Source organism: Rhinolophus ferrumequinum, chromosome 2 (assembly GCF_004115265.2).
Source record: "Rhinolophus ferrumequinum isolate MPI-CBG mRhiFer1 chromosome 2, mRhiFer1_v1.p, whole genome shotgun sequence".
NCBI classification, from domain to species: domain Eukaryota; kingdom Metazoa; phylum Chordata; class Mammalia; order Chiroptera; family Rhinolophidae; genus Rhinolophus; species Rhinolophus ferrumequinum.
The window spans coordinates 83,578,138-83,590,145 of NC_046285.1; the positions used below are offsets into that span (position 1 = coordinate 83,578,138).

A 12,008-nucleotide genomic window follows, 5' to 3' on the forward strand; every position below is an offset into this window, starting at 1 on the left:
TGTTACTCATCTGCCTCTTTTACTAGATGGGGAGCTCTTGAGTTGAGGGCCGTATCTTATTCATGTCTTCATCCCCCCGTGTTTATAGCACAGTGCTTTGCACGCATGGCAGCTGCTCAGTAAAATGTTTCTTGAATTGGCAACTGTCAATGTCAGTGTGTTTTTATTTTGCTGTATTTCAGCAGGAAAGTTTCAGCAATGAAATAAGTCTTTGTAGTTTATAAAAAGTAACTCCATGGCTCAATGGTCATGACTTACAAACACTGGCACCTGTTCCAATTATGTTATAGAAAAGTTTTGTCCTGAGAAACTAACAAAATAACATCAAATCTAAAAACAAGAAAAGGAATTCATTTTGTTTTGTTCTTATATATTTTTTCTCTTTAGAGGTTTATGGAAGTGAATAATCATGTTACTGGAAGTAAATCATTATAGATAACATTATAGATGTGACCTCGTACAGTCATGTTCCACATAACGTTTCGGTTAGTGATGGACCGCATATATGATGGTGCCCCATAAGATTATCATAGAGCTGAAAAATTCCTATCGCCTGGTGACATTGTAGCCCTGGTAATATCACAGTACGAGGCATTACTCATGTGTTTGTGGCGATGCTGGTGTAAAACCTACTGAGCTGCCAGTTGTATAAAAGCATAGCACATACAGTTATGTACAATATATTAATACTTGATAATGATAAGAAATGACTATGTTACTGGTTTATTTAGGATTCACTACACTGTATTTATTATACTATACTTTGAATTGTCATTTTAGAGTATACTCTTTCTACTTAAAAACAAAATCTTCGCTGTAATAGTATGCCATATCACACTGGCAACAGCCTTACACACCTCTTGTTTACTGTATCTCTTGATTGCATCATTTCCTCTCGTGCTTCATGTAATCCGTGCTGTTTTGTACAGTAACTTGCTGTGCAGGCTTGGAGCCTGGGAGCAACAGGCTATCCCATAGAGCCTGGGTGTATCATAGGCTGTACCATCCAGGTCAGTGTGAGTGCACTCTATGAGCTTCACACAACGATGAAATTGTCTAACAACACCTTTCTCAGATCATACCCCGTCGTTAAGTGGTGTGTCACTGTAGAGCTAAATAATGTTGCTAATGAATATAATGCTCTCAATTTAGCACCGTTCCTATCTGATAATATGACATGTTTGAAATTCTTTACAGTCTGGCACCAAATACCCAGAGAACATAATGTTTGAGAAAATTTTGGAAACTCACGCCAGGCACTCAGAAACCACATGAACCACGAGCTTTTGAAATTGAAATCCCTGTCCTTTGTAGTTGCCAACTAGTTAAATGGGCAGAAGGAGGCCTTGTTAGCCAAATGATGAACTCAAATATATCACATGCAGACTTCCTCAAATTTTTGAATTTGCTAAACAGAGAGCAGCAGAGATGATGTTGCATTATTTTCACTAACCATCATGGTGAAATGCTTAAATGTGGCAACCTTTACTTTAGTGGCTGAGTTCACAAAGTTCACAAAGTTCACTTTGTGAGCTCAGCATTGTTACAAAATGGCCATTTTGCCATTTATTCACTCCATAAACATTGAGGAAGAGTCTATATATTCTGTTCATCAACGTTCGCGCTCTGGTGACACAAATACATGGTTTCTGCTTCCAACAAGCTAAATGTAATAAAATGTACTGGTGCTGTGACTGAAACATGGTATAATGCAGGCACAAGGTAAAGAGAAAAATGTGATGGAGTGGTATGAGTCCAGAGGTAATGCTTGAGTCGAGTCAAACCATGTGTGTAATGAACAAGGAAAGAAAGCGTCGTCCAAGGTAAGGGACAAGGAGGAGGAAAAGATGGAGCAACGACTTGGAAGTACTTCCTTTGGCTGTATCTTTGAGGCAATGCTGAGGGGAGGGTGAATCTAAAAGAATCCTGGAGAGCTAGTGGGAGTTACATAGAGCCTTATCACCACTTCATGAGATTGGCAAGAGAGACATAGTGAAAGGTTTTCATCAGGAAATAATATGACTCAATTTGTGCCTTTAAAAGTTCTCTAGGGCAGTAATAAGAAAAATAAGCTGAAGGAATGTGAGATGGTTGGTGATAAAACTAGGAAAAATACTGTAAGAACTCTGGTGAACAATGAGAAATGTCTGAATTAAGGCAGTGAAAATAGAGATGGTAAGATGGAGATCCCCACTCCCAATGCCTATGAAATATTTAACTAGCAGATAGTAGATGTGAACCATTTTCTTTTTTCTTTTTTTGTGGAGGAGAAGTTAAAGTAGATATTACATAGATGTCAGAGATGAGAGAAAAGGATCAGTCTAGCATGATAAGATAAGCCCCTGGTTTCTATCTTGGTAACTGTAAGACAGAATTTATTGAAAAACATGGGGAAATATGGAGATACGGGGATAAAGATGATCAATTTTTTGCTTAAAATGGCAAATGCATGTTTTTAGGGTTAATGGAACACTTACATGGAGGTGTTTTACAGGTAGCTAGACATTTGGGTTTGGAGCCCAGCAAATGAACCTGGGCCAAATACAAATATTCAGTGATCATAACAATGGTAGAAGATGCCAAGAAGTGTACACATTTTCCCAGTGAGAGCATGTGTAGTGAAAAAGGAAAAGGTCTAGAAGTTTACTATTCGGTTAATTGACTGAACTTATTTAAATTAATTGTTGCCTTAAAATTTTAATGCATTATCATTTCTATACAATACCCAATAATATAAGCCTACAACGATCAGTAGTTTTTCTCATTTCTGCCCCATCGATTGTGAGTACAGACACCTATTTCTCCTGCAAAACCTTGGGAATGAGGACTTGAGCATCTGAAAATGTAGAGAGGTAATTCTCTGAGAGGTAACTACTGGCTATGTGAACAAAGTGGAAGCAATAGGTATTATCTGCCTGAACACACACAGTGAGGACTTGAACTTGACACTACATAAAAAAACAAAAAGGGGGAAAGGAAACACTGTGACTTTATTACTATTAAGCAGGTACAAAATAAGTCAGAAACTTTCACCATAAGAAACCTCAAAAAAATGAGAAAATGTATTATGTTGTGTCCTATAGGGCACATGCAATGCTTTGATGCAACCACTGTCAAAACTGCTTCTACTATTTTAGAAGACAAAAAATAAATTTTAAGCCTAAACTGCCAAATTAAAGGCAGTTTATAATAAAAAGAATAAAAAAAATGAAAAAAATAAAAAAAGGCAGTTTATTATAAAAAAAAATTTCACAAAACTAAATATGAACAGGTATGATTCAATACAAAAATGAACTAACATTTACTCAAGGGTTCTCACTTGAGTTGGGGAGTGGTACTTAAAGAGAATTCCAGTAGAGTAAGTCCTCACTTAACATCAGCGATAGGTTCTTGGGACTGTGGTGAAACATTTAAAGAAACCGATTTTACCATACGCTCATTGATATAAACAAGAATTGAAAGTTACTACTTAATCAATGTTATATAACAAAACCACAGTGAACAAAACGACGTTATTCATGGACTTGCTGTACCTGGGTCCCTACCCACAGGCAAGCACGTCACGATCTAGGGTGGTGAGGTTGGGTAAGGAGTACTGTTCCTAATGATCCTCAGGTGACTCTAATGTACACTCAGAATTTTGAACCCTTGTCAGTATACAGCCATTAGATGGGGAAGGAAGAAAAACTAGGCTGGTACAGCAGAGAAGACCTTAGAAGTCATATTACACTTGTGATTGACTATCAGAAGCTCATAGAAAAGATCGAAAAAGCACTACTGAGCTATGCATGCTAGTAACCAAACATTCATTAAAATATAGTTTGGTTTTTGATTAGCTATGGTAAAGAAAAAAGGACTCACAGAGAATCAACACATATGATCAAAGGGAAGCAAAAGTGCAAACTATATTATTAATACAAAATAATTATGGAACTGGGACTACATCAACTTCAAAAGAAAATATCAAGCGATATTTCAACAACTACTTTTAAAATTATAAAGAAATCTTCTGGTGTCATATGGATGCAGGTTATATTAGCAATTTTCAGAAAGAATATTTGACAATATTGTCTGTAGACAATTTACATAGTGCTAACAGTGATTAAATGTAAGTATATGTAGTTTAGTATATGTGCTGCCGAAGTGAGCACTGTATGTGTAGTTTAAAGAAATGAAAATATTCAGACTTGTAAGAAACTTTTCAGATTATAAATTTAAACCACAGAGTATTCTTGCTGATGACTGTGGGTTTCTAGAGAAAGAATTTGATAATGGATTATAACACCAAAGATATGCACCCATTCTCCTTCCTTCGTTCCCAGCTCAGACAACAAACATTCTCTGACATTTGCAGCCCCTTTTATAGCATCAGACAACACAACCTTTGCTCCAGTATAAACCCAGAGGTCAGAAAAAAAAGTCAGTCTTTCAGGGTACCTGTGTAAGGACTGAAATGTATTGGATTTTCATTTAGGAATTTTGTCCAACCTGTATTTGGTGGACTGCACTTTGCACATTTCTTGGCACAACATTTCCCTTCTGATCGTACAGTTTATTACATTATGTCTTTCCTATTGTTGGGGCTCAGGGCAAGACACCCCAAAACATCAATTGCTTTGAATTAAAGTTATTTGACAAGCCGCTGATGCAAGATGGGCACACTGACCCTCTCTTGTCTCCTTAAATGCATGAAATAAATCTTTCCTGTGAAAAGTGCCCTCTTTGCTCCAAGAGGCTGAGAGAGACACCCTTACCCCTAGAGTTAAGGAATTCAGGGCCAAAAAGCTTGTATAAACAAAGCTTTTTTTTTTTTAATTAATTTACTACCCAAGCCCTAACTTCATATAGATTGTTTATTAATGAGCACAAAAACCTAAGTTTATTTGTCCTGCCAATTCCTCACAAATTTATTGTTTCTTTGCCTTAAAACTATAAAAAGCTGGCTGGTTCATCAATTCTCAGAGTATCATTTAAGATCTCCCATGTGCATGTACTAAATTGCTTTTTCTTCTGTTAACCGAATCTTACGTCAATTTTATTATTAGTCCAAGCATAAGAACTCAAGGATTATTCAAGAAGGGATTTTTTTCCCCTCCTCAATACTACCTTCTGCTGTTATAATGTAAGGTAATATAATCAAAGTTCACCTTTGATTTTCCCAGTGTTCAACGATACCTGGACTTAGTCAGTGTTCTAAAATATTAGTTTAATAAATGCATAAATGGAAGAATAAATTAATGCATAAGATGAACCAAGCACCTCACTGGCATGTTATTGTTTCAGTTACCACACAAATCAAGTTAGTATATTTATTTTTCACTTGCTCACTCATTCATTACTTCAGTTTTAACTGAAAACCTTCTATGTAGTCAGCACTGTGCTGAACAATCAAAAGGAAAAGACCCTATTCTCTAGGAGCTCAGAGCCTAGTGAGAAGTGAACATAAGCAATTCTAGGGACTTAAGTGCACAAACATAAATGTTGATAAATATGTTAGACACATCCATTTAACTGAAAAATAAACATGAAACTAATAGTTAATGTGAAGTACTAATGCCACTAATAAGCAGAGATTAAGAGTATTTGAAGGCTATGAACAAGAGTGATTCCTGGTATCTCATATTTGGCTACCACTAGGGTAAGAGAAGTGTTACATGGGACAATCTAGGAAGGCGGGGGGGTTGTGGAATGACTGTCTGATAACAGGTGGGGCAACAGGCAGAAGAAAACTCTGAGTACAGTAAGTGAGGCCTCAGGGAAGGCTTGAAGGAGCTATGGGCTACTTAGATTAAGGTGTTCTCTCTCAAGAAAACTTGTCCACAAAAAAAGCAGAGGGGACGGACAATAAAATGAAAAGAAACCAAAGAAATGAGGACACACACCTTAATAAAAAAATTTTTAAATTTGGTTAAATCCCTGACTCATCTTTAGTATATTCTTAGATGCTCTTAAAAGTACACCATACGAGGAGGACAGTTGTACTTTTTAACAGTGTTCTAAGTCAGGCTCTTTCTCTGAATCCAGCAAGGAAAAGGCCCTCTTCTGAATGAACATATTAGAAACTGGAATATACATACTCATCCTTGTCCACCTTTTCTCGAAGCTTCTTTAGTTGTTTAGTTTGGCTGAACTTCAAATTTTGAATTATGTTCTCAAAGTATTCATCTTCCTTGTAGTTCAACTATGTTATATAAAAAATTTGGGGAAAAATATTAAAATAAGTATCTTCAAAACTTTTGCTAAAAACATAGGGGATATTTTCTTAAATTCTATCAGTTAATATAGTTAACGGAGATCATTAAAACTTACCAAAGAAGGATTTAGTTCACTAGTTGTATATTACAGGTCACTGCTGTTGTAGCTGTGTCTATTTTTTTGTATAATTAATTACATGGAACCAAGTGTCAGGCATGCCTTACTATATTTATATTCATTCTTACATACCTGATGTGATAATAACATATCTTATTATGAGAATAACATATTCTTATTATGCCACTAATAAACAGCGATTAAGAGCACCTACTATGTGCCAGGCACTGTTCTAGGATTTTAAATGTAGATTACACTCTTTTAATCCTTTTAAGAATCTTATAAAGATGGGCTGTTATCACCATTTAAAAGTTGAGGAAACTGCGGCACGGACAAGTGCACTTGTCCAAGTTTCTGAGTGGTGGAGTTGGGATTTGCACAGTTTAGCTTTGAGTCTACAGTCTCAGCCACTAGTGTCCTACGATAAGGGTCTCCAGGATAACATGCTGTAGCCAGCTCATTTAAAAGGAATAGTCAAGCTTTTCGGCAAATGGAACAGAATGTTAGGATGATTATGTAACTTTCAAATGCAACAGGAGAGGACACTGTGGTTCCAAAACCCCATGTTAGACTAGTAATCAATGGATTAGGAATCACTGTCATCCTGAATCTGCGTAAGGATCAGTTTGTCATCACCAGGGTTTCAAGTAGTTGTGGTGACCACAAGGTTAGCAAAAGGACCCTCAGCTCATCTGAAATCAGTACAGTAATGACTTTAATTAACTCTCTTCTCTTTTCCTTGTTACATTACCAGAGGAGAATAAAATAGTCTCTGGTTCCCAAATATTAGATTTGTTTGTTTGTTTTTTAAATAGAGAATGCATAACCGGGATTATCCAGTGGAGGAATGATTAGAAAGTAGATGGAAACCTGAAGATTTTACTTTTCAGCCCTGTGGAAGACAGATAAGGAGCCTGAGTACTGCCGGTTGTTCAGCAATTGGATGTCTACCCTGGATACTCTTTGAAAGACACCAAGTTTTTCTTACTGCTCTTAAAATGGGATATATGGAAACCAAAATAACAAAAACCAAATACAGACCAGGGAAATGAAATAAAAGTCTAAAACTAAAACAAACGCTGATCTGTCTTTAGTATTAAAGGCTTTTTATAATAAAACTTCTGGTTTTAGGCTACGTCACATAATTCCTATTACATTGTCAACAGAAAAGACACTGCACGAGCCCCGAGTGACATTAGCCCACAGCTTTTATAGAGACTTACCTCAAGGTATTCATTATTCAGTTTGTTATCATCTGAAATAATGTCATCAGGATAGCCGATTCTTTCTTTAACTGCCAAGGCCTATGAATATTACAATATTGAATGTTAGGATGATTATGTAACTTTCAAATGCAAACATTATAATTTTCTCATGAATATCAACTGATTAACTTAACCCATATTGTTTACAAAAAGAGTATTTGACAACACTTAAACAGAGATCTTAGGAGTGGCTTCTTTCTGGGGTTCAAAATAAACCAGTCTGAAATTCAGCTTCTACTGCCCTATTCTCATAGGCTGCGGCTTTCCTAGGAAAATCAAAATAAAAGCTGAGAAGTCATTGTTCCACATGTATTGTACTTTCATGAAGTTTTTCTCTGAAAGGACTTTTTCTTCAGTTTATAGGAGGGTAATACTTAAATCTTCCATTCTAGGAGCTTACAGTGATCTTTCCACTTAACTGATTTGGCTGAAAAAAACAGATATGGACTTACAGGTTTAGTGCTAATATTCTTCCTGAATATTGGTTCTCGGATTTTTATGTTCTCTTTCGGTCTCCAAAGCTGTGTATCTATCTTCTCAAAGTTAAATGAATGACATTAACAAGGGTTTTCCTTGTTACCAGCTCATATTTCCTACTAGTTTACTGCCATTTCTAACTTTTATGTTTATCTTAAAATTGCTTATTTTTATTATTTTATGATCACTGCTTGTTTACTACTTATTTTTTCTATTTTTTATTTCTCATTTTTCTCAAAGATATTTGATTTTTGATTCTATCATATCACATTGCTCTTTAAATTTAAAATTTTCATGGAGAATTAAGCTTGTATCTCTGAGTTATTTGGTTTGCCATAAAATGGATACGGTTTTGTTACAGGTCTGTTTTATAAGGCCAAGGTTTCCCCAGTGGATTGGACAGGATATGTATCACTAAGTCAGTTAGGCCAAGTCCATTTTTTTTACAGGTTTCCACACCATTGGCTCATTACAAATCAGCCTCCTCTCAATGGCACTTTATTTTCTAGAAGACATTTCCTGAAAGAGTGTTCTAAGGGACACAAACTCTGCTGAAATAAAAGCTAGTACATAAAAAGAATTTATTGTCAAATACATTGGGTAAATACTGTGACAAAAACATTAAGCAGGTTTCTTTATTGCTGGATTTTATAAGTGTCCAAGAGAAGGAATTAATTTGTACATTTATTTATTCAATATATGTTCAAGGGTCTACAATTTTCCAGGTTGAGACTACAATGCCAGGCAAAAATTTCTGCCACCAGAGACTTTATCATAAAGGTCAATGATGGGCAATGAAATGAGAATGAACTCTCAAGTGTGATGTGTGGTGCCATAAAAATCACACCCTAGGACCGTGTAACTTAGACTAGGATGGGATCAGGAAAGCCTTCCTCAGGAAGTGTTTCCTAAATTCTTTTGACCATGGGACTCTCTTTTGTGGAACATCTTGGTAGGTCCAGTGTTTTGTAACACCACCTTGGGAAATGATGATCTAGAACAATCCAATTGGCTATATCAAACAGAACCATACCACGGATAGCTAGAACATGAAAGGAGCAAATCCAGCCTGAATTTCTGAGGACTTAGTCAGTGATGGAAAGGTAGCTATACTGGGGGACAGGGGTGGGGTGGGGGGCCCTAAATTCCAGACCTAACTCACCCAGGGCTCTGTGAGTGCTGGAAAAGATAGTCCTTCCACATGATTTAATCCTGAAAGAGAACTAGACTACAGCTTGATTCTCTTAGTATGACAATTTTTGAACTCCTGTATCAGTTCAAAGAACAGTCTGTTCTTTCTGCAACCCTAGCTACAGAGGAATAATCAGGCTTCATGAGAATGCTCATAGAGCATGTAGTTTTCACTGGACATAGTTTTATATAGTTATCAAGACAAATGATCATAGTAAATTTAAACCTAAGATTTCCTTTGAAATATCACCTTTATTCTTATGCACAATATTAGAAGTCCCAATAGAAGGTGTATAATGGGGGTAGATAGGAATAGTTATAAAAAGGATCCTTCAACATTCTTCTAACTACAGCACCTTATAATACTCAAATGCATTTGCTTGAACAGAAATCCAGTATTTTTTTTTCTCCCCAGGTGATATATAAAAAACTAAATGGGGCATGTCTCAAAAAACTTTAGCTAGAAATTTACATTAAAAATTGAGGGCATATTTTTAGATATTGAGAATAAATGAGATATCTTTATGAAAGATATCGGAAAGATATCTTTCATAAGAGGAGGAAAAATATGAACCACTGATAGTATCTTTTCATTCTTTTCTTGTTCACATAAGATTTTCCTCTTGTTTTCTGAAATCTTCCTTAAAAAAAAAAAAAAGGAAAACGGGATCTTTCAGTTTTAAACTGAATATGGAGAGTAGAAGCTGGTTGTCAAGAGATAAAAGGTGAAAATTATAGAAAAAAAAATCTTTATCATTGAAAACTGTTCCTGGAAATATTACATCCTGAAGGAGCTTGCTTTTATTTTATGCAATTCTTGATTATGTTTTTTTCCCAAAGTTTCTTAAAAGTTATTATTTCCTTATAAAGAAAATTTTCTTTGATAGGTAGCCCTGTCTTGCTTTTTACCTTTTCTTCAGCTCTCTTTTTCGTTTCAGCATCCATCCAAGTGAGGTCATCTAAAGTCTGAATAAAAACGTCCCGGATCTGTGCAATCAAATCCTCAACCTCAAATTAAAAGAAAAGTAAAGAAATTTGGGCCATTAAATATTTTTTTTGTAACAAAAGTTTAAAAAAATAGAGCTATAAACTATCTTTATGCGACTCAATAATATGTTAATAAATGTAAATTTATAGACAACTGTGACCTAAACAAATGGATATATGTGAATAAATATATTTTTAAAGCAATATTGCTTCTATCAAGACTGATGATTAAATAGGCCTTAATATGCACATTTAAAAAATCATGTTTAGAACGTAATGGCTTCCATTATCATAAAAGAAGGACTAACATAAAATATTAGCTGTCATTACTATTTGAAGTTAAGCATGAAGCAGCATTTCCATAGATTCTTTTACCATATATTTAAGCTCCATTGATTTCATTTCAGTAACAATGAAAAATGGAGTACATTTCCTACACTTCAAATAAACCCAGATTCACCTTCCAGATTTTTAAGAAATCATGGATTCTTGGTTAATTTTGTTAATAGAAGAGTTTATAAATGATTATATCAATAGAACATGTGACTGGGTACTCTGAATCTACTGCTTCTGGAAAATGGACAGTTGGCTTTAGACTAAACAATATTAGAATCAGAAACATAACCAGACTCTTGGGGGAGGGAGGATGAGATTTACTGGAAAATAATGGTAAATTATAATTCAAAGGCTCTCTGACAATTAATAAAATTTTAGCCAAATTATGGACGATTGTAATTGCCTATCAATTAAAACAAGTATCTGAGAGTGTACTGTGCTGAAAGCCTTACCAGGTGTTTACTCTCTCCCGCAAATGCTGCTTCTACATAAAGCCTTCCCACAGCATTTTCCATGTTCCCATTGACATAGTTTGCACAACGTCTCCAAGTCGCTGTTTCTGATGTTGTGCCATAAAGGGCCTATGGGAGAGCAAAAGGAAATGGCATTTGATCAGTAGACGGCTATAGCATGGTAAGAGCATAAACCTCACAGGACTCTATTCTTTATGTCTCCTAAGTTCTTGCAATATTCATTGCTTCTCCTCACAAGGCACGTTGTCGTTGCCTATGATAAAATGTAATACAATTGGATTGTTTATTTATATACGATCTGAAAATAAAGTATATTTTCAGTACCTATCCCAATAGAACTTCTGGCTATTACAAGTTAATATCCTTCCAGACAGCTTTAGAAAAAACAACAACAAAAAAAACCCCAAAGCAAACAAACAAAAATAACACTGTTACCATGGCATAAACATAAATGTGAAGTAATGTTCAATAAACGTAACGGGAGAAATCTGGTATATAAGAAAACATATTCTTATTTTTTCTAATGTTTTAGCTGAACTTCCAATACTTAAAAGAACTACATATGTATACATTTAAGAATCAATAAGGAGACAAACTTAGGTAACGAAAATTTAGCGAAACACCATTTTTTACATTCTTTAATTTAAAAAATGTGTCTATATTTTCTTTTAAAGGATAAAATAAAAAAATTTCAATCAATTAGAATTAATTCCTTTCCATGACATCAACCAATATGTTTGCTACAATTTCTCCTTTCTCAATGCCTCCTGCCCTCTCTCCTCACAACAGGTCTAAATGATGATTGTTTAGATGTAGGTACAGCCTAATAAAAGGCCTTAAGGTTGTCTCCAGGTAGGTTTGTTCTCAGTGGAGTGTCCACGTCAATGTAGTCCATCTGTGTGTATATCTAGTGTGCTATGAGCACCTGTAAAATCAAGTTAATTGACAGAGCCCTGCGATTACTTTT

At 35.3% G+C, this 12,008-nt stretch overlaps 1 protein-coding gene across 5 annotated transcripts in view; it reads right to left on the reverse strand.

The window, feature by feature from the left end:
- The window catches only part of MME (membrane metalloendopeptidase), an 89,924-nt gene that overhangs the window by 25,163 nt on the left and 52,753 nt on the right, over positions 1–12,008 (reverse strand). For all 5 annotated transcript variants that reach the window (XM_033125367.1, XM_033125378.1, XM_033125359.1 and 2 more), the window contains exons 13-16: positions 11,021–11,149; positions 10,155–10,253; positions 7,536–7,616; positions 6,078–6,181 (exon numbers count right to left, since the gene is read on the reverse strand). In XM_033125367.1, coding sequence (XP_032981258.1) covers positions 6,078–6,181; positions 7,536–7,616; positions 10,155–10,253; positions 11,021–11,149 — 413 coding nt within the window. The remainder of the gene's footprint in view (positions 1–6,077; positions 6,182–7,535; positions 7,617–10,154; positions 10,254–11,020; positions 11,150–12,008) is intronic.